Source organism: Molothrus ater, chromosome Z, assembly GCF_012460135.2.
Source record: "Molothrus ater isolate BHLD 08-10-18 breed brown headed cowbird chromosome Z, BPBGC_Mater_1.1, whole genome shotgun sequence".
NCBI classification, from domain to species: Eukaryota; Metazoa; Chordata; class Aves; order Passeriformes; family Icteridae; genus Molothrus; species Molothrus ater.
The window spans coordinates 62953963-62974342 of NC_050511.2; the positions used below are offsets into that span (position 1 = coordinate 62953963).

The 20380-nt window shown below is 36.5% G+C and overlaps 1 protein-coding gene across 1 annotated transcript in view; it reads right to left on the reverse strand.

Annotated features, from left to right (window-relative positions):
* GDA (guanine deaminase) overlaps window positions 1-20380 on the reverse strand; it is a 29929-nt gene continuing 9549 nt past the window's right edge. Inside the window, exons 4-14 of the mRNA XM_036402934.2 lie at window positions 20266-20353; window positions 18926-19031; window positions 16052-16079; window positions 14631-14738; window positions 14043-14150; window positions 11851-11948; window positions 11263-11330; window positions 10667-10813; window positions 8338-8456; window positions 7433-7460; window positions 1-6718 (exon numbers count right to left, since the gene is read on the reverse strand). Coding sequence (XP_036258827.1) covers window positions 6648-6718; window positions 7433-7460; window positions 8338-8456; window positions 10667-10813; window positions 11263-11330; window positions 11851-11948; window positions 14043-14150; window positions 14631-14738; window positions 16052-16079; window positions 18926-19031; window positions 20266-20353 — 969 coding nt within the window. The 3' untranslated portion in view covers window positions 1-6647. The remainder of the gene's footprint in view (window positions 6719-7432; window positions 7461-8337; window positions 8457-10666; window positions 10814-11262; window positions 11331-11850; window positions 11949-14042; window positions 14151-14630; window positions 14739-16051; window positions 16080-18925; window positions 19032-20265; window positions 20354-20380) is intronic.

Here is a 20380-nt window from a genome sequence, read left to right on the forward strand (position 1 = left end):
TTGGTGTAAACACAAGGCCTCTTTATTTTGTTTCAACAGTACATGACTTCCTATTTAGCATGACCAAAACCAAGCAGAACAGTGGAAATCGCATATACCATTTCTCCTAATACATTGTTCTTCCTTGAAACTGCACAAGTACAAAAGGAAGGATAAATTCAACAACATTAACTCCAGTTAGGCATTTCACATGAACCAGAGCTTATGCACAACAGGTGACAAGCAGACAAATCAGCATCAGAAAAAATTACTTCAGCAAGATGTGAACTCTCCTTTGGGGAAAGAAAATTTGTCTTGAAGCAAGGGATGCAAACATCCTCAGGTAAGGAGCACATGCTAATCCTTTCTAAAAGCTCCATCACTAAAAGTTGTTAGAGGAGTACACAACCCAGCTCCAAAGCCACAAGGCCAGATAGGATGCAGTTTAGAGCCTTCAGTTGTCACTGAAACTGGCGCCTTCTCCTGCTGGCTTATCTCCAGTTTTCTGTATCTAAATATGCCTAGGGGCACTTGGCCAAGGAAAGCTGCTGATGGTTTAAGTGCAGATCACAATAAAACAATAGGTGTCAGCTGTTCATAGTTTATGTACACAGTACATAAACTGTAATATACAGTAAAACAATGTGTTTGTCAGCTGTTCATAGTTTATGTCCTAGCCTTGACTGAGTTTAATTGTTACGAGTTGACTCAAGTCATTAAGCCAAATCATTGAGTCTAAGAGCTGTGCAAACGTAACATCATCTACCTGGTGGGACAAATATTTTGTGTTGGAGCATTAGGCAGACTGGTGTAAGATTGCCATTTATCCTTATCCTTCCCTCAGCTCCACTCCTTTACCATAGTTATTTTCAAACTAAGACTCAGTCTATGAGAAACCACAAACCAATACCAGAATTAAAGCTAATACACACGAGTCATGACAGGGTAAAGAAGTGAGGGTCTAGGCATGAATAAGGCATTCACTTCTGCAGAAGTGACTGCCTCTGCAGAAGCCACAAAGGACCTTTTGGTTGGAGCACGTTGATTCTGGGCATTTTCTAAGAAAGAATTTCCACTGAAGTTTCCAGGAAACTGCCTCCCAAAAACATAGCTCAGCCTTTCCACATAAACCAACAGTTCTATTAACTTCAAACAACAGATTGTTGTTAATGCTGCTGATGTCCTTTTGGCTTCCCAAGAATGGTATTTGTTGTTTTTGTTGTTACTCTTTTTCGTACCTTGGGGATGTCATTTGCTGGTTTCTCTGTTGAGAGAAGCGTGAGTTGTTGCACATTTAGTGCAAGGGCTTAAAAACCCCACAGATTTAAGCCGAAGTCCTAGTGTCTAGAAGTTCAGTACTAGATATATGATTGTGTGATTTAAAATGTATGCATTGGTCTCAGCAATGAGCTTAATTTCTAAACAATCTGATATTTAAAACAGTTTGCATTCAGTACTTCAGTCTCACCAGACTGTTTGCCTGTGCTGGACTGAGTTGTCACTGCATCACCAGGCACATGACAAGGAATGATGTCTGGGGCATGCACAAACAGAAATTCTTCACTGGGACCAGACTAATTCAGCCTCGGTTCTGGCCAGTGCTAAATGTTTCACAGGACAGGTGTAGATAAAACATAATATGCCCTTATGTTACGTTTCCTCTGGAGCCATTACTGGTAATTTTGATTTAAATCTTGGAGCCGAGCTCCAGAAGCTGTGAAGAGTTACATAATTATGCCATGAGCAGGTAACTGGGCCTGTATAATTAAGTACGTAAGGAACTGCTTTGGAAACTTGGTCAGGTTTTGGACCTCCACGACTTTTAGAAGGAATGACATCCATGATCTTACAGATCATTACCTGGGATTGTATCTTTTTCTCTGAGCATTTCACACCTAAAATTTTACTGACATATCATCTTCCTTTTATGAGCTCCTCAGATCGATTTCCTTTCTACTTTGCAGTATTTTGTATTCTGCTACCAGTATTTTCAAATGTCTTCTGAAATTAATTTTTTCCCTGTCCTTGGGGATGGTGCTATGTAGGGCCAGGAGCTGGACACAATGATCCCTGAGGATCCCTTCCAGCCTAGATTATTCTGTGACTCTACAATATCATTTTACAGGTATGTGTAAGAAATACCAGGCTGCAAATAAAGCAGCATAGCTTACTAATGAAAATCCAGAACTTTCAAAGATGTCCACCTTATGATTTGTTATGGATTGTTCCTAGAAATGTTTAAAATAATAATTTTAAACAGGTCATCTGAGTAATGACATCAATGTCTTTTCCTTTTAAAACTGGGATATCCTTTGAAAGAACCTGGGCTTAAGTATTCTTTTTAAATGAATAATCAAGAATAACTATGTTCTCTTTTCCTCAATTTAACTGTAGCTATTCAACAGTAATACCTTTTGCTAATTTGCATTGCATTATAATAATTGTATTTGAAAAAATTCTATTTATCTTCACTTCTTTTTACATTAAATGTTACTATTCAAGTTCATAAAACCATTATAATTCTTTCTATTCATGAGTGTATAATCAGGCACAGAATTTTAGACAGGGTAATTTTAAAGTTCCCTTTTCTAAAAGAAAGCCAACTTACTGAAAATTTTGATACAGTGAAAAAATACACTTTTTTCCCCCTACAAAACCTTAGGATTACACAAAAATACAGCATAAATATAAACATTAGGCCAAGGCAACATTTTAAAGTGCAGAACTCCACTTGCCACACATGAATAATTCAAATAATGCTGCATAATGCATAGGCAATTCTTACTAGTATTTCAAAACCTAAAGTGACACAATGAGATCAACATATAACAGTAATTCAAATGCATTCTATTTATAATAAATAAGTGCTCATCTGACCATAGAACACAGTAAGTATATTGTCCCAACAAGCAAGCTTTACACAAATACCCTTTTTTTTCCTTTGTCTGAATGGCGTGCTACCATTGAACATAAAGACATATTAAGAAAGAAAGATCTCATCCACCATCTGGTAAGAAAACTTGTGGGGAGAGACATCTGGAATCTGTTGCATGCACATTTTTCCAGAGGTTTTATCTTTAATCAATCAATTTAAACTGTCATATTTTTCAATTTATACTGACTGAAAATTATTCCTTTATTTTCTTCCACATACTCATATCCTCTTAATGTTCAGTTGTTTCATCTTAAGGTTTGGGGTTTTTTTGGTTGTTTAGTTTTTTTAAGGGGGTAGTGTTGGGGGAAAGGGAGGAAGGTAGAAGAGGGTTGCTTCAATTTGTATTCAGCTACTGAGTTCTGTGACAGGATGAGGACAGATGGGGAATAGTTCAAGTTCTAGCCTCAATTAGCATTTTGGTTTGAGACAACAGTGCTGTTCTAAATTCCCAATCATTCTCCCTTGTTGGACCTTGGTTCACTTTGCAGGGTGGTTTGCTATACAAGAATTAAGCTGCCTTCCAAATATTCTCCAGTCTCCAAAAGAGACACTAAGAATCTGAACCCATTATTGGCCTGCCTCAAAGTGCATATGCAGTAGGGGCATCTATCCAAGGAAGCAGAATAGATGTAGTCTTGAGATGCACATAGTGTGCATGTGTAAATTTCAGCAGTAACCCCTTTAATCCACTGATTCTCCCCCACCTAACAAACATCTTGGCAATCTACACACAGGCACAGAGTCTCAAGGACCAAGACTTTACAGTGGGATCCTTAGTGATCCTTAGTGAGTAATTTTCCCTAAATTACTTCAGAGAATTCTGATTATTACATTCTTTGTATGATCTAAAACCTTTAAATTTTTGTGCATAAGCCATCTTCCACTGAACAAGCTTTTGGGACTGCCTTAGATGACCCCACTTAGCTTTTCTGGCAGCACATTTTTTCTCCATTCAAATCTATTTAAATGCTGCTGTCAAAAGATCATCAGTTTATTTTTTATGTCAACTCCTCCACTGGCTTCTCAAACATCAAATTCAGACTTCTTTCCTTCACATCTCAGCATTTAATGTAATCCATCTTGGGCATTGCAGAGTGCTGCAGGCAACCAGGGTACTACCTGCAGGCAGAGCTCCTCCTCCAGCTGAGATTCTTAAAAAGATGATTTTCCATTGCTATGTCTGGGTAATGTCTGGATACTAGACATTAAAAAAGCTATAATCAAAAGAGGAGTTCCTACTTTGTCCCTGAATTTAACAGGAGTCAAACTTCTCATGACCCAGTAAAAATTCAGATACAAAGCTCATTGGCAGCAGTTATTCAGGAGAGTCCCTTTGTAAGTGGGCCAGCAGTGTAGTCCTGAACTTGTTAAAGTTTTAGCATGTTCTCATATTACAAATAAGCAACCTGTCCCCCCCCCAAAAAGTATTTTAAGAAATGCTGAATCCCTTTCTTAAAAACACCACAAAATAATGGGAAAACAATTAAGTCAGAGACAGTTAAGACTACCACTAAAATAAAAGCATTGATTTAATTCATAGCTCTGGAGACAAAGAAGTAGGGCACTAGCATACATTGTACACAAGCCTGTGTGATCTTTCTTCACCCAGGAAAGCCAAAGCTGAAAACCATGTAATTCCCTAAAAATAGTTTCAAACAGTAACTGGGAGGATTAAAACATGTGTCTCACAGTTCTTTGGTTTTGAAATGTGAAATTTGGTCAATTAAATTCATGTAAAATTCACGAGAATAAATGTCCCTGAATCAGGAAAGCAAGCTAGAAAGCTGAAGGTTGTTATTTGCTGAACAAGTGTGCAGCTGTGTTGGTGATTGGGACACATGCAAAACATAATGGTTGAGAAGACACCCTGATGGAATGTGTAAATCTTAATCCTTAGATCTTGACTCCTAGAGCCTTAGGAGTCTTGGAACATAGAGGGTAGGAGGGCTGTGCCTTGGCAGGCAGCAGCACGGTGCAGCAAGCAGGAGGACACCTGAGCCAGCTTCCAGTGAGTGGCAGCATCCAGGTGATGCCTGCAAGGCACCTCCTGGTCATTCCCTGGTGTTGGTACAGCCCCTCAGCTTTGGCAAGAAAACCACATTGAACACTGACTGTACTGCTTTAAGTGCCCAAATTAGCTGTTACACTTCCCCTTGACGCTATGCTGTCTCATGTAGGCATAATCATAACAATACATAAGCTCTGAAAATTCTTGTAAAATCAGAACATTATGAGTGGCATTGGCCAAGCACTCTCTCTGAAGTAGACACGTAGTGAAACTTTGGTGCAGTGACCTCCCTTGTTTTGTAAACAGAGGTAAGTCCTATATCCCCAGGCAGTGAGATAAAAGTGCGAAACAAGGCTTAGTGAAATCAAAGAAGTTTGAAGTAGGCCTTAAAACCATATTCAACACATGTTTACAGTATCTAAATACAATATTGGTCTCTAATGACCCTGAAATTAAAGCGCACATTCTTTGTGTTGCAAAAATGTAATAAACAAGAAGAAATCCCCTCATCAAACAAATCTAAAAAAATAAATAAAAAAAATTTAAAAACAAAACAAAACAAAAAAAACCAAACAAAAACAAAAAAACCCAAACAAACAAAAAACCCGAAAAAAACCCCCAAAAAAACCACAAACAAAAACCAAAAAGGGCAGGGAAATATGCCATTTTAGGAAAGGAAGTCACACAGATTTCCAAAACAAAAAGGGCATATTTTTTTACCTGGAATCCTGGAATTATACAGGACTGGAATTATGGCTGCCACATTGAAAAACGCAAAGAGCACAGTAAAGCTGAGCTGCTTTTTTCAGTGATGATTTTCACCTCAAGTCAAAGGTGATAATGGCCAGAAAGAGACCGTTTCTCCTGGAAAATTTTAAATACATTCACTTCCCTTACAGAAAGGAGAAGGGACATCATCATATCATCCTGTCTGAACAGTCAGGAGCAAATGAGTTTGGGAAGATTCTGCAGGATGCCAAACTAAATGAAGTACTTACTCTAGTCCAGAAAACCCTCTTAATTTGTTTGCCTTTGTGTAGCCTGCAGAGATATCTTAGTGCCTGCTTCTAATTTAAGAGAAGTTTCATTCAGCCATCACTCAGATCAAGGTAATTCAATGGAGTGTCTGACTACAAATGACAATCCTAAACTCTTAAATAAGGACCCTTACTTATTTATAAACACACACTTCTGACTTAACTCTTCTTAAAAAATAATGTTTTAAATTAATTTTTTTTAAAGCTCATGGAAAAAACTGAAAACTACATTCTCCAAAAGGACATTGATTTTTCCATACTTGATAATAATATTATGGAAATTGCAGTCTTCCATGATATTCATTACCAGCAGAATCAATTTACAAGCACTGGGTTTTTTATTTAAATTCCTATAGAAAATGAGCATCTCATTGTACCACATAATGATTCCTATGCTATTATTAAATAGAGCAGCAGGTGTCCTCTTTAAATAAGGTATTCATCAAATCCCCAATCAATGCAAAATGCTATTTTTACAAAGAAATTTAAATAGCCATTCCCTCTAGAACTATGAAAAATTTCAGTATAGTAGTTCTTGAAAGGTCTAACAAAATTTTCAATATATGCAAGTTTTTAACATTATCCAAAATTGAGGTGTCATTCCTGATGATCAGGCACTGCACTTAATCAATCTTTTCCAAATCAGATGCAGAATGTAAGCAGAATATTTTGCAAACAGAAAATGGATTTATACAGAGCTTGAAAAAGGAACCACTTGCTTTCCAGCCACATACACTTCCGAAATATTCCGATCATCACCTGAAATAACATGGTCAAAACTGAGGTTTGCTCATAAATACAAACACTGATTTAATTAATGACAATTATGCAGTCTACAAAAACAGTTTTGGAACACATTATTTGCAGCAACTATTTCCTAGGACTAAGAAAGTCCATTTGAAGAGAAATAGTCAGGTCTACCACAAAAATTAATAAATATTTTATCAGCCCATGTGTTTAAAAAAAAATAAACATAGCATTCAGCTGCTGCAATAGTGCAATGGATTTTCTGTATATCCAGTAGATCCAAACCCCCAAAATATTATGTATCTGTACAGAAAATGATTTATTACACAGTATCTGAACTGGCTTCGAACCAGCCACCAAGAAAGCTGGTGAGACAGCTCCTCAGAAAGGCAAAAGTCTCATTACAGCACGACACAGCTGTGGCCACAGCTGGCACCAGGCACCCCAACATCGCAACACAGCAACAGCACAGCCCCAGCCCAGACACTGCCCAGACATATTTACAAACAATTATAATTATAAGCCAGTTTGTATTTATTAATGTCAAATATTAATGCTAATTATTTGGGACATGTTACTGTTCATATAATAGTTGAATAAATATATTTAATTACAGCAAACAAATGTACACTTATGTAAAAATAAATTTATTATTAACCCAAATATTAATTGAGATATTTGATATAGGAAATGAGAATTCAACTTGAACTGAAATTCAAAACATACCTAGATACAGGAACTTCTGGAGAGTGTCCTTTAAAAAAATGGGAGAAAAAAAATTCAGAAAGCAGTCAGTATGTGCTGTCCTGATTCATAATCATTTGAAGCTTGAAAGAACTGATAATAACACTTCTCCTAAATATTCTTAGTAATAGTGAAATCAAAACTTAATATATATATATACATATTTTATATATATACATAATTTGCTTTTTGAAAACAAGGCAAAATTTAAATTTTTGTAAAGTGCTAAGGACCAATAACTTAGCTTAAAAGGTTTATATTTAAACTTAAAAATAATTCTTTTTACAGAACTGGAATTGTTTCCAGGTAGTCTGACCACATCTATAAACTCAAGTAACTGCTCTTAACTATCTTTTTTGGTCAGAGAAGGTTTTTGAATGAGAAGATGTTTCCCTACCATAAAACCAGCACTGCTTTAACTTAACATAAAAACTGTGCTTCTAACTCAAAATAGCTATCTTGAGTGCTGACTTCATTTTGTAACAGCAATGCAGAAATGGCAACCTAATCTTTCTCTGGGAACAGGCTGACATTTTTCAGTCTGAGCTCTAAGTATTGACTAAAAATAAATTGTTTATTCTTCGCTGCCATTTGTCACTGCAAATACATAACTGTAATTGTAACTGTAATCTTGGGCTAATAAAATATGCATTAAAAATATTACATGCATTTTTGCTGATGGCGTTATGGCACTGTCACTGGGGTCAGCAAGATTCTGATGAACAAAAACCCCATGGAACATGCAGGCTGAAGCACAGACAGCAGAGGTATAGTACACCCAATTCCTGCCACCAGAATCACTCTCAAGAAACCTTTTCTGTCTGTATCGTGGACCTTCCCCACATCACTTCCATTCATGTTTTGATCATCAATCCTGTTCTGATTACCTCAAAATCATCAGCAGAGAACAAGTCAAAAGGGCTGTCTGAAGCCTTTGTGTTGATTAGCAGGGCATCAAATTCTTTTCCCACCTCAAAGTTTCCAATCACACCATCCAGTCCTAAAGCTGAGGAAGAAAATAAACTCACAAACATGTCTTCAGGACCAGCCTCCTCCCACCATGTAGAAGTACCTGGAACTTACTTGAAATATTCTTAAGACAAACAAAAATTTAGATGATTACAAGGAAAAAGCCAAAAACAAATTGAATAGTATGTTAGCACTTAAGAAACAATAGATTATATTCCAAAAGCATTCGAACTCCAAATGGGGCAATGAGAAACAGTAAAGCATATAATAACATTCATCTTGCTAAGGCAGTATTAGACTGCATTTTTTAAAAAGTTTAAGCAATTTTGAAAGTTTTTATAGACATATTGCAATAGTAATATGATAATAGAAGAGGTATCCAGTGGTATCTAATTGCAATTAGCAGGAACAAATAATAATATGGTGTGGAGAAATAATCATAACCAGTCTGAAGGTCTTATACCTACCCGTATGGCTTGCCTTGTGGTCTACTATTTAGCTTTATTTTTTCAAAATTTCATTACAACTACAAGTTCTCAGGTCCACATGCCCTGAAAACCTATAAATTCATCTTCAGGGACAGGGACTTCAGCTTGCAAGTGCTTAGAATTCCTAAAGAGAAACCCCTGTGCATCTTTAGAAATAAATTAGGACCCTTTTAATTTCTAGAAAGTACCTGTGAATTAAATCTATTTTTCCAGTACTCTGAAAGTAAGTCATCAAAGAGCATAATACCTGCAAATAATTTATTTGTTTTCAGATTGCACTGATAAAGGAAATTCAGTCTTGAAGTTACTTTAAGAAGTCATTGAAGTTTGTGAGTGGCAGGAATATCACAATATCTTAAAGACATTTAAACTCCTACAAATTCTGAAATATTTTGATTACCTACTAGTTTCAACAAAAATTATCTCATGTTCCTTCAGGTTTTTGAGCAGAATGCAATTTTTAGATTAAACACAAGAGGGTGATAAGTGTTTAGGAGTCTTAACAAAGCAAACTATTCCAAAAAAAAAAATCACTCATTTAAATTTCTGCTATTGAAATTTTCCCTTTCAGTATCAGGCTACTGGAAGCTTGTAGAAATAATTTATATTCTACCCTTAAAATTGATTCAGTAAGGATAAAACAGCTTAAAATCAATTAAAAAAATTAACACCTTACTAAGGAAACCTAATATAGAAAAAACACTATAGGAGTTATACTATACTCCTATAGCTATAGGAGTATCTGGGAAGGGAAGCCACATATGAGTTTGGAATTTTTATAAGTCTTCCTTTCTGTGTCTCAGCTAGTTTATTCTCACACTTTGTGGAACAGTATATATTGCAGGAAAAAGAACACTATTTGTTCCCTGCTCATCTTCTGTCTTCTCTATTTTCCCCATTACACTCTCCAGGAATTCAAACTCAGTTCTGAGAAGACCTGATTGACAACATTTTCACTACATCTTTTAAGCTTCCATTAATAATTCCCAGTGGAGCTTTTTGGCAGCTACAGGCAGGTTACACTGAGAAGATTTGGGACCAGTGCTTTAGAAGGTAGTGAGCTCATTTCTGGTAACTGAAACAATAATAGGTTTTCACTTATATGTGGATTTCCTCTCTGCTAAATCATACCAGTTACATTAAAACTTTTTTTAATTGTATCTATTTTTATGTGCACACTGATTACAGCAAAATTGGTTCTCCAAAACTGGATAACCCATATACTATATGACTGCATTCTGCAAATGCAATTGTGTTGAACAACCATGGTGGAAAGCCTGTTTTTCTCTTCTTCCCTGAATGAGGAGTGATTTGCATAATGTTTTGATTTGCAACAAACTGCCTCACTGACAGCTCAAAAAGCGCAAGCAAAATTAGAAACTCATAACAAATAGAATGCATGATTTTACAGTAATTGCAGTTTTTCTTCTAGGTGATGGTTGCTGAGAAAACAAATTTCCAGCTGGTACAATAAATAGACAAGCACTTACAGCCTTATGACTTAGTCTGAGGATCTTTGCACAGCAAATGTACAACCCTGAAAAGCCATTAAGATTTTGTTATTAAACTCTCAGCATTAATAGAGTACTCTTCTCTAAAAAGCCTAGTGTGAGTATGAGAAACTGAAGGATTATCTCTGCCTACCAGTTAGATTTTACTCTGGACCAGAAAATCCATGAATCTCCCATGAAGACAGGGAGACATATAATCAAAGAGAGTTGTAGCTCTCTGTGTATACACAAAAGAATTTTCTTCTTACCTTGGCTTCCTCCCAGAGTGGCTAGCTGAAAAGCTTCTTGAAGGGTTAGTCCTGTTTCATTCACTTTATTGATCTGAAGGCTATTAGATGCCACCATTGTTTTCCTGATAGCATCAAGCATAGAAGCTGAATATCCACCGGCAACATCTAGAAAGGATCAGAGTCTTAGAAACAAGTTTTGAGTATAAATCTCTATGTTAAATTTCTATAAGTTTTAATTCAAAGTTCTGAAGCGAATATGTAAACCAAACAAGTTCTACAGCTAAGCACTGTCTCTGAAGGCATAATTCCCAAAAAAGGTGCTCTCGCACACAGTCAGGTGAATAGAACACAACACAAAAACAGAAACCTGAAAAGTTGATGGTCAGGTCCTGTTTAAGCTCACAACAGCAACAAAACTCTTCACTAATTTTTTAAATTTGTTTTGAAAGAGTTTTGGACCAACCCTAGAATTTCAATAGTCTACACTTCCTTACTCAAGTGGAGAAAACAAAGGAGGACCAAAAATTGGAGACATGCTGACTTTTAAATATGAACAGGTGAATGTATCTCCCAATGGTTTCCAGAAAAAAACACTTTCAGAGGAAACTACTAACCTGTGCCAAGACCAAGCTTCACATTGTGTTCAAGAACCTTTTGCACATTTAAGACACCGCTGCACATCCTGGATTGGAAGAAGAAACATGTTCTGTGTGCTACATGCAGAAAAAGTTCCGGAGAAGCAGGGCTGCAGAGCTATTTTATGACAAAGACTCTCCTTTAATGTGTACAAGTTTTGTTTTATTTCTGTCTGGATACCATGCAGTATCTCATGTCTGTCCAACAGAAAGAAGACTTTGTAGTCCATTTCCCCAAAAATTAGCAGACTTCAGGGGGAAAGGGAGATGCCACTGACATCTACCACTGACAGAAGAGTCAAAAGAAACAAATTTTTAGAAAAGAAGTAATTATATAGATATGGATATAGATGCAATAACTAAACTGAAAGACCACAAACTCGTCCAGAGCATGCTATGCAGAAGTGGATGATGAATAATCATGTTCAATCCAATATGTCATTTATGGTGTAATGAGGTATCATATAGCTTCTATATCATAGTTTTGCAATGGTAGCACTGACTCAGGGTACTACACAAACAACAGCTTTATTTAATTATGCACCATTCCTTTTTTTTTTAACTTACGAAAAGTTAGAATTGGGGCAATGTGAAATTGCAGCTCCACGAAGACTAAAAACTTTCAGCTCTTCTTCAGAAAGATGACAGGCATGTGCCATCACAGTCTAAAGAAAAAGAGAATCACAAATTTACTCAATATTTCATTTATTTCTGTGGCTGTGAGGTTTGCTGCACTGCTTTAAATAGCCAAAAAGGACACGTTACCATTTAGTGAAATTAATGCACTTCTTGAATTAAGCTCTTAAAACCCACAAAAGCTGATTAACTTCAGTGTGCCTGACATATCATTCCTTCAGCTTTTTGCATTTTTTATATATAAGAATACAGGATAATTGCTCTTGCAGTGACAGCTGTGACCAAAGACAAAAGCAAGAACTTCCCAGTTGTCCTAGTGCTGTAGCAAGCTCACAATTTATATTTTGTAGCTAACAGAGATTAAGTACTGGGGCCAGGAAAAGATCAGATAAAATGGAAGATGTATGTCCTCTTAGCATGTTTCCTATTAGCTCTCTAAAGGTTTGCACCAGGGAAAGAGAACGAGATTAAATATCCTTTACATAAAATATAATCTAATTTTTTATGCAACTGATAAATTACTTTTACTTTTTAGCCAACATAACTGACTTTAAAAATAAGTTCACAAGAAAAATATAGAAATATAGGATAGGATAATTTAATAGTGGATAAACCAATTATTCCCATTCAAATCTAATTGGCATTACCTCATATGCCAAATGCCCACTGAAAGAGAGGAGCAAGAGCTCTGTTAGATCTTGCAATCTGCATATAAAATTGAGCATGGCACTGAGACTGCTTCCACTGAGCATCACCTAATGGCACTGTACCCCTCTCATCTGTACTCATAAAGCTCACTGTAGCTGAAAACACAAAGAGAATAGCCACATCTTCAGATAAGGACCTACATATGGTAGCTACTGAACCATATCCCTGCCAATCTGTGCTGTTTTTAAAAGGAAAGAAACATTTCAGCAACAGCTCCAAAAAAACACTTAAAAAATTTATTTGGTGTCTTAGTTTGAGTGGATGGGGAGACAATATCTGAGGTTCTGCTGCTATGCTTGTGTTTAATATCATCCTTTCCCAAATATCCAGGAGCCTGACTCCAGAAGGCATCAGTAATCATGATTTTTCATGACCATTTTCACTTGTGTGCATACAAGTCACAGAATTAAGACCTGTGCTTTTGCAGCACAAATATGCTCTTTAGAACACTTGCACACCAAATCAGCATGCAAAGGACCACTTAAGAAAGCAAAGGTTAATTCTGTGTACATGCTTCTCTAGTCTGTATTGATTTCTCAGCAAAAAGGACAGTAAACAAGTCATTTACTGGGGTAAAATTTCAAACACAGAAATGGGGGCTCAGCAGCTAATTCCTTGGCAGTTTCCAGCTGCCCCTTGTGCATATGAAAATTCTGTCTCAAATTTTTAAATGAACTTGACTGATGTTTAGGTACGCTGACTGTAGTTGGGTTGTTCATATTCACTTTTGCAGGGGCAGTCCACTATCTAATTAGATGTGCCCTGGGTCTCTAGCCTGTAATTACTGTGGGCAGGTATATTACATTTTTCTCAGCAGCACAAAGCTGTAATGAATTTCAATTCTTCGGGCTGGTGTGCCTGTCAAAGCTCGGTAAAATAAGTTGGTAAAATGAGGTGAGAGTGCTTTTGGATAGTCAGAGCAATAAAGTGCAGCTGTCTGCAAGTGAGGTAGATGTTTAGAATTCAACACAGAAGGCTGCTTCTCCATAGGAAGAAAATGAAGCTGGTAGTAACGTAACACCACAGAAGAAACCTTCAGGTAAACTGGAAAAACTGGGTAACATCCTTGGAATATAAGGATAACTAGGTACTGTCAAGAATTACCAGTTCCTACACCACCAGCTTTATCTAGCCTCCTTCTATTCCTACTGCCGTAATTTTCCTTGGAGCCTTTCGAAAATGAATCAGGAAGCATAAAATATGTTTCTTTTTCACTTCCTCTAAAATACTTAGAAACACAGAGGGCTTGTTTAAAGATCCAACACCTCAACAGAGAACATAAAACAAATTTACTTTTCCCCAGATGTCACTGACCTTCACAGAACAAAACAAAATTTTCAGGTAAATACAGTAAGCCATCATATTCTCTACATGGATTAATTTAAGTCATATTTGGGAATTTTTAATGTGGCTACCTTGCTGGTTAGCAGCTTGTTTTTATCATACAGTTCAGTGTAATTCTGGTAGGCAGGAAACATGTTTTCCACAAGTTTGATTTCTTCCTCAGTCTCACTTATGTGACTCTGGAATAAGAAAATACATAGAGCAAGTGCTTTAAACAGCATTGAACCTGACATTGCAACCTTCTGAGCAATCTACTGGTGCCAAACATATATATTCATAAAAAATAGTGCCTGTAAAGCCTATAGTTCCATCTAGTCCTTGCATCTCTTTTTTCATCACACCTGAACAAGTTTTCATAGAGCCTAAAGAAGTAGCTCCACTTGTTCCTTAAAGGAACAAAGGGATATGAGATGGTACACATGTCCATCTCAGTAATGTGGTGACACAATGGCTCCACTTCCAATTTTAGGAAGATGTTAAAATAATAGATAAAATAATACACAATGTTATTGTGAAGTGAAAGAGAGAAGACGCCTACAACAGAGTGGATGCTGAGATCAAGGCAGCAGGTATGTATCTCCTCCCAAAGGCATCTTTAGATGGTCAGCACACTGTCTGTCCACACCACTTAAATGACACACAGAGCTCTGAGAGCTTACCTGCACATGAAGATCGTGGGTCTGTGCTAAATCCCCAAGGGCATTCAGCAAGTCCTCTGTGCAGGAGGGGCCAAAGCGGGGGGTTATGATAGGCTGTACTCTGGGATACTGAAAATAATAGAAGATGGGGTTTGCATTCTACATATATATTTCAGCAACCATAAGACAAGCATTTACATAGCAATTACATTTTGTCTTCATTGCTTACTGCTTACTGCATCCTTGCCAACTCAAATTAAGCTGTATAGTCATTTCCTTTTTTTCATTAGACATCTCATTGCAGAAACAGAGAATGAAAGTGGGGGTTTCTGACCATAATTTTAATGAACTTTATTAAAGAATGTGTTTTTATTTGAACTTGCATCAAGTCCCTGAAATTTCACCAGTCTTCAGCAACACTGGATAGTTTTTGATATTTGCTGACAGTCTAAATGCATGATGAGAAGTTATTCAGTTGAATGACCAGATTTTTTTCAGTCACACTTCCATGACCATTGAAGATAAAATGATGCAAAACTGCAAGCTTCTATAAAACCAAAGCCATTTTCTTGGCTTCCTCTTTCAATCCTCTTTACTCATAACAGCGACAAACCCCTGAACTCCTTACATAAGAATGGTGATATAATCAAATATGCTATACAGTAGGAAACAGGGGAGAAGACACTAAAAGCTACAGAGGTTTATACCTTGCATCTCTAGATTAAAATTTTCCTAAAACAATAGTCAGCAGGATTGCAATTCTGTCACCAGTCAAAGGCCAGAGTTTAGCACAAGCCAGTAAGCGATAACTTGGACTGCAGTTCCTTGTATTATCTCCCAGAAAAAAGGAGCCCAGGTCTTTGCAAATTAGCCAACTTACTCTCGTGATACATTCAGTTTAGGCATTAAACTCCAGGCAACTGCTCTTGAATATTTTGAGGTGGGATGTCAAAAGAAGCCACTGAAAACCAAAGGCTGATAAGAAAAGTACTGCTGTGTATAATGCTGGAGTGTAAATTTCTATCTTTGCCACTGGAGTGTAAGCATGAATGTTATTAGAAACACACTTTAAGACATGCACTGACACAAAACACTAAGTTTATAGTGGATTAGTAACTTTACTAAAAAAATAGTGATTTCTGCTGGTGAGAATTCCTTCAATTAGTCTGCCTACCCCTATACTAAAAGTGCTAAACTGAACTCCACCTTTCTTAACAAGAGTTTTTTAAACTCAGAAGAGAAACACACAGAACATTGCTCTGCTCTGAGAAACATGACCAGAACATTTTTCAGAGTGATGATATCTGTCTATTACACAGACATATGTATATTTATTGATTTGTCACTAAGACAACAGATTTGGATAGCAGGATTAATTATTTCATGTGTTCACACAGCATCTTCTGAATACAGAAGTGATTTCAATAAAGAGCACTACTTACTTTCTTTTCCAGTAGCTCTCTAACAAACCTGAAAAAGGGTAGAAATAAAGTTGCTATAAATCTGTCTTCTATATTATTAATTATGAAAAATATAAACAATATATACTTGGATACCCTGTTAAACATTTCTGACAGATCAATAGTTTTACAAAATTTTGAGCCAGATTTTCAGATGAAATAAAAAAAGGGAACACAATGAAGTCAGCATAGTTACACCATTTATGCTAGTTTTGAATTTGACTCTGAACATGAAGACTACCGTTTTTTCATTGCAATACTTAGCATTTGACAAGCAGTAATTACTCTGAGTTCTCCCTGAAAACCAAACACATGCTACATTATATGAATGGAAAACATAATTATAACCTACAGCTGCAATATTGAAGAAGGAAAAAACAAACCAAACTTAAATTTGTTTGTCCATGAATTCAAATTGCAGTGTTTAAACCTTTTCAAATCCAAGTTTTAAAAGATGCAGCAATATTTTATATCTTACAGTATGTCCTTATGTCCTTGTTCACTTAAAGAACCCTTGATTTTTTTTGAAATCTTATATTACTGTTAGTGTATAGACTATCTACCTTCCAGAAAATAAAGATTTACTTACTCTGCTAAATAAAATGCCACCTCAGACCTCTACAAAAACCCCTAAGCAGTCACTATGGATAATGCAGATGAGCAAATTAAGCTTCCTCCTACTTTGGAAGGAGGAAATTCTTTCAAAGCCCATTTGTTCAGTGTATGTAAGTGACATGTGAAAGACAGTTTGAGATGCTTTCTGGACAGGATCTCTGTGAAATTTTATGTTATAGTTCATAGTAAGAAAACTGTATAAATTTGATCACAACCCATTGTATCAATTTTTTCAAATGTCTTCAGAGGAAAAAGAAAATTATGCTAGAGGCTACATTCACAGCCCTGAAGGTCACATTAGATCACCAGATGGAAACAAGAAACCTGAGTTTGACTTCTGCAATCACCAAAGAAGTTTGAGCCCACCATTGTCTTACTTTGAGAGCTAAAATGCCAAGTGAATTAGCTACCATCTGCCTGTTTCTCCTCTTACCAATTAACCTGATGACACTTCATCAGAAGCTTTATGATCAGAACTTGATCAATAAAATACACACTTGAGCAGAAGCTTTAACAGAAATATAATGCCCAGTTGACAAGCCAAAATTTCAATGTGGCTGTTTTCATTCTTTCTCACATTCTTTGAACAGTGTGAGCTGTTTCAAAACTGCTGAAATGTGATGAAATATGGTTTGCAAATATAGCCTATAGTTTGTTGGCTTATGTACTTCTCTATGAGGAAAGAAGCTCAGCTTCAAATCACTGTTTTCTATAGCAGAACAGACTTGAACAAGGTTCTCATCTTTACAGCTGACTATAACTAATAATACCATATATGGTAATAGAGAGTTCAATTCCCTCAGTTTTTATTAAATCCTCTTTGACAAAGAATGATAGATTCACATCTTGATGAATTTAAATTTAATATATTAAGTACTTGGAATTGTATCTTATTTCCATGCATACAATATAAATATTTCTGAATCTTGACTTTAAGTAACTGAAATGAGTGTAGTCCATTTTCTGACAGTGTGACAGATCACATTTCTTAGATTCTTAAAAAACCAAGCAACAAAAAACCAACTAACATGTTGCACTCTTAATGAAACAGCTTTTTCGTCCTCCTGCAATTATACTGCTGTGATTTGGGTAAGTACTCCAGATACACGCCAGGAAGCACACAGCCCCATTCCCTAGACAGCTATGGAGTACTTGTGGCAACCTCTCACCAAAAGTTCAGAATAATTTCTTTTTACACAATCAAAAAGGAATTAATTGGAGGCAGAAGATAGATATTTGAAAGAAAGCTATTTAGTTACTTCTGAAGCTTTTAAAACTATCAGAATTGGAAGTTCTGCTTCTTTTAGGCCAATTTGGCAGGACTTGCACCATATTATAGAAGCTGGGGATTTACATAGAGGGAAACAAAGGTTAGAAGAGTGAAAGTAACTCACACTGCATGTTTTAAACATTTCTTTAAATATAAACACTATAGAAATATATTACTATTTCTAACTTTTATTGTCACACCTTTAGCATGATTTGTAAAAACAAGGAAGCAACCTCACACAAGTGCCAAAAGATATATATATTACTCTTAGGGGTTTTCTCTTTCAGCATGACATCTGAAACATTTATATAAGTAAATAGATAGTTCTATGAGAAGAGCTGTAATTTTGCTTAACTGTTTTCTGAGCATGGGTGCAAAAGACAAGAGAAACATGATAGTAAGCTGCAATAATCCAGTCTTGGCTCTCCTCCAGTACAAATATTGCCTTCATTTGATTCTCCTTGATTCTCTCAGTTGCATGTTGGAGTGGTTTGACTGGTGCTGTGATGGACAAGAGATATTTAAAATGCAGTATATGAGAGCTGAGCTCTACAGCTTGAATAAAGTCTTAACCTAAATGATGGAAGGAAATAGCTTAGAAGTTAATGGGGATGAGGGAACTGGCTGCCACCTCACCATTGTATGTCAGGCCCCAGAACCTCCACACACACAGCTGTGAAAGGGAAAAGAGGCAGAAGAAAACAGACACATCCTCTCAAACCCTAGATCTGTGGTTTTTCCCTCTCTTTAGAAAAGCCAGAGGGATGCTACTTGGGCTGTGCAGCAACTTTTTCAGGAATTGCCAGGATTTGCAGGAATTGCCAGGACTGTAGGGGACAGTACTGTTGGAACAAAAAAACTTGTTGCTAATAAATTCACACCTGTAAGCTCTTAGACAGATTCACATCCACTTTTCAGATGTATGAAAAATCTTACTTTAAAAGGTAATGCCATCAATTTTATCATTTTACCTTTCTGTCTCTTGGACAGAGTCAGCAGTAATCTCTCTGTATTCTGGCACACTGTTATTCACATCCATGCAGACTTTTCCAACAAATGCTCGTTGGCCAAATTTATCTGTTGAGATGCATTAGAACATAAATCTCAGAATCCCTGGTTCTCAGAAATCATTACCAAAGCTTGTACTGAAATAAAAAAAACTAATTCCACCCCACCCAGCTCCATTTAGGAAGACCAGAATTTATGCTCCTGCCTTGTCTCTAAGTTAGGATCATTCATGTGACTTTTAAGGATAAAAAGAAAAGACAAAATAAGGAAACAAATAACATTAAATAGGAGCTGCCTTCCACATTAAGACTCATAAATAAGAACTAGATTACTATAGTTTAACCACAACCAGAATTCTTAATGGTAGTCTGTGAAGACAGCTGTGACACAAAGAATGAGAAACACAAGCATCAAAGTACAGTAGCTGCAGTAGATGACTACTTGAAGATGAGAGAAGGCATAAAGACCTTAGCAAACCATTGCTCTTTTTGCTAATAGGCAAAGATTGCTAACAGGCCTCCCACATGCGGTTAGAGGGAGAAATTTCCAGATCTATTCTAGCCTCTTTCTTGAGATTTACCCATGCTAGGTGAAAAAATCAGAAATCATATGTAAAACATGCTTATAATATCCTAGGCTGTCAAATGTGTTTTAAAATCAGATCGTTTTGTCCACTTTTACTATTTGAGTTGTTTTATGCAATGGCTTCAAAATTTTCCAAATAAATCAGAATAGCTCATTTTTGATGAAATTTGAGGTTCTGATTAAATTTCTCTGCTTTATGAGCTGTCTGAGCCTTGAGAAATCCTGCAAGAACAAAAACATTTTCAAGCAGGCATTTGCAACTATGAACAGAAGGGAAGGATAAAATTCTGATGCAGCTTCCACTTCTCTGATTTCAGAAGGTGTGTGAAGATTTTTCATATTGATTGTCAGATGAAACCTCAGTGTATCAGGAAATTAATGCACCAACTGGGCCTCCTGTCATTCAGTTCTTTTAAACCTCAAATAACAAAAAGTTAGAAAAAGCAGAGAGCTGCAGCTCAAGAACAAGTCCAGCAGACCTAATTCAAGCTCAGCCAACAGCAGACTTGGGAATGAGGAGAGAAGGAGTAGCAAGTAGGATAGAGGTGTTTAAATGACATGGGTAACAGGTGGGGCCTGGGGACACAGTGTGACAGGTACAATGAATAAAAAACAAATTAGGAGAAAGACACATCCCTAGCTAGTTTAAACTCCTAAACATTGTTTCCTTCAACTAACACGATCCACATAATCCTTCAAAACTCACTGTTAGACTTACCTATAATTTCAGCAAGAAGAAGGGAACTATCTGTGTGAATTGTTGCAAAGTAGCAAGCTGTAGTCGTGCCATTCTTTAGAGTTCGTCTCTAAAAAAAGAAATCAGTTTCAACTGT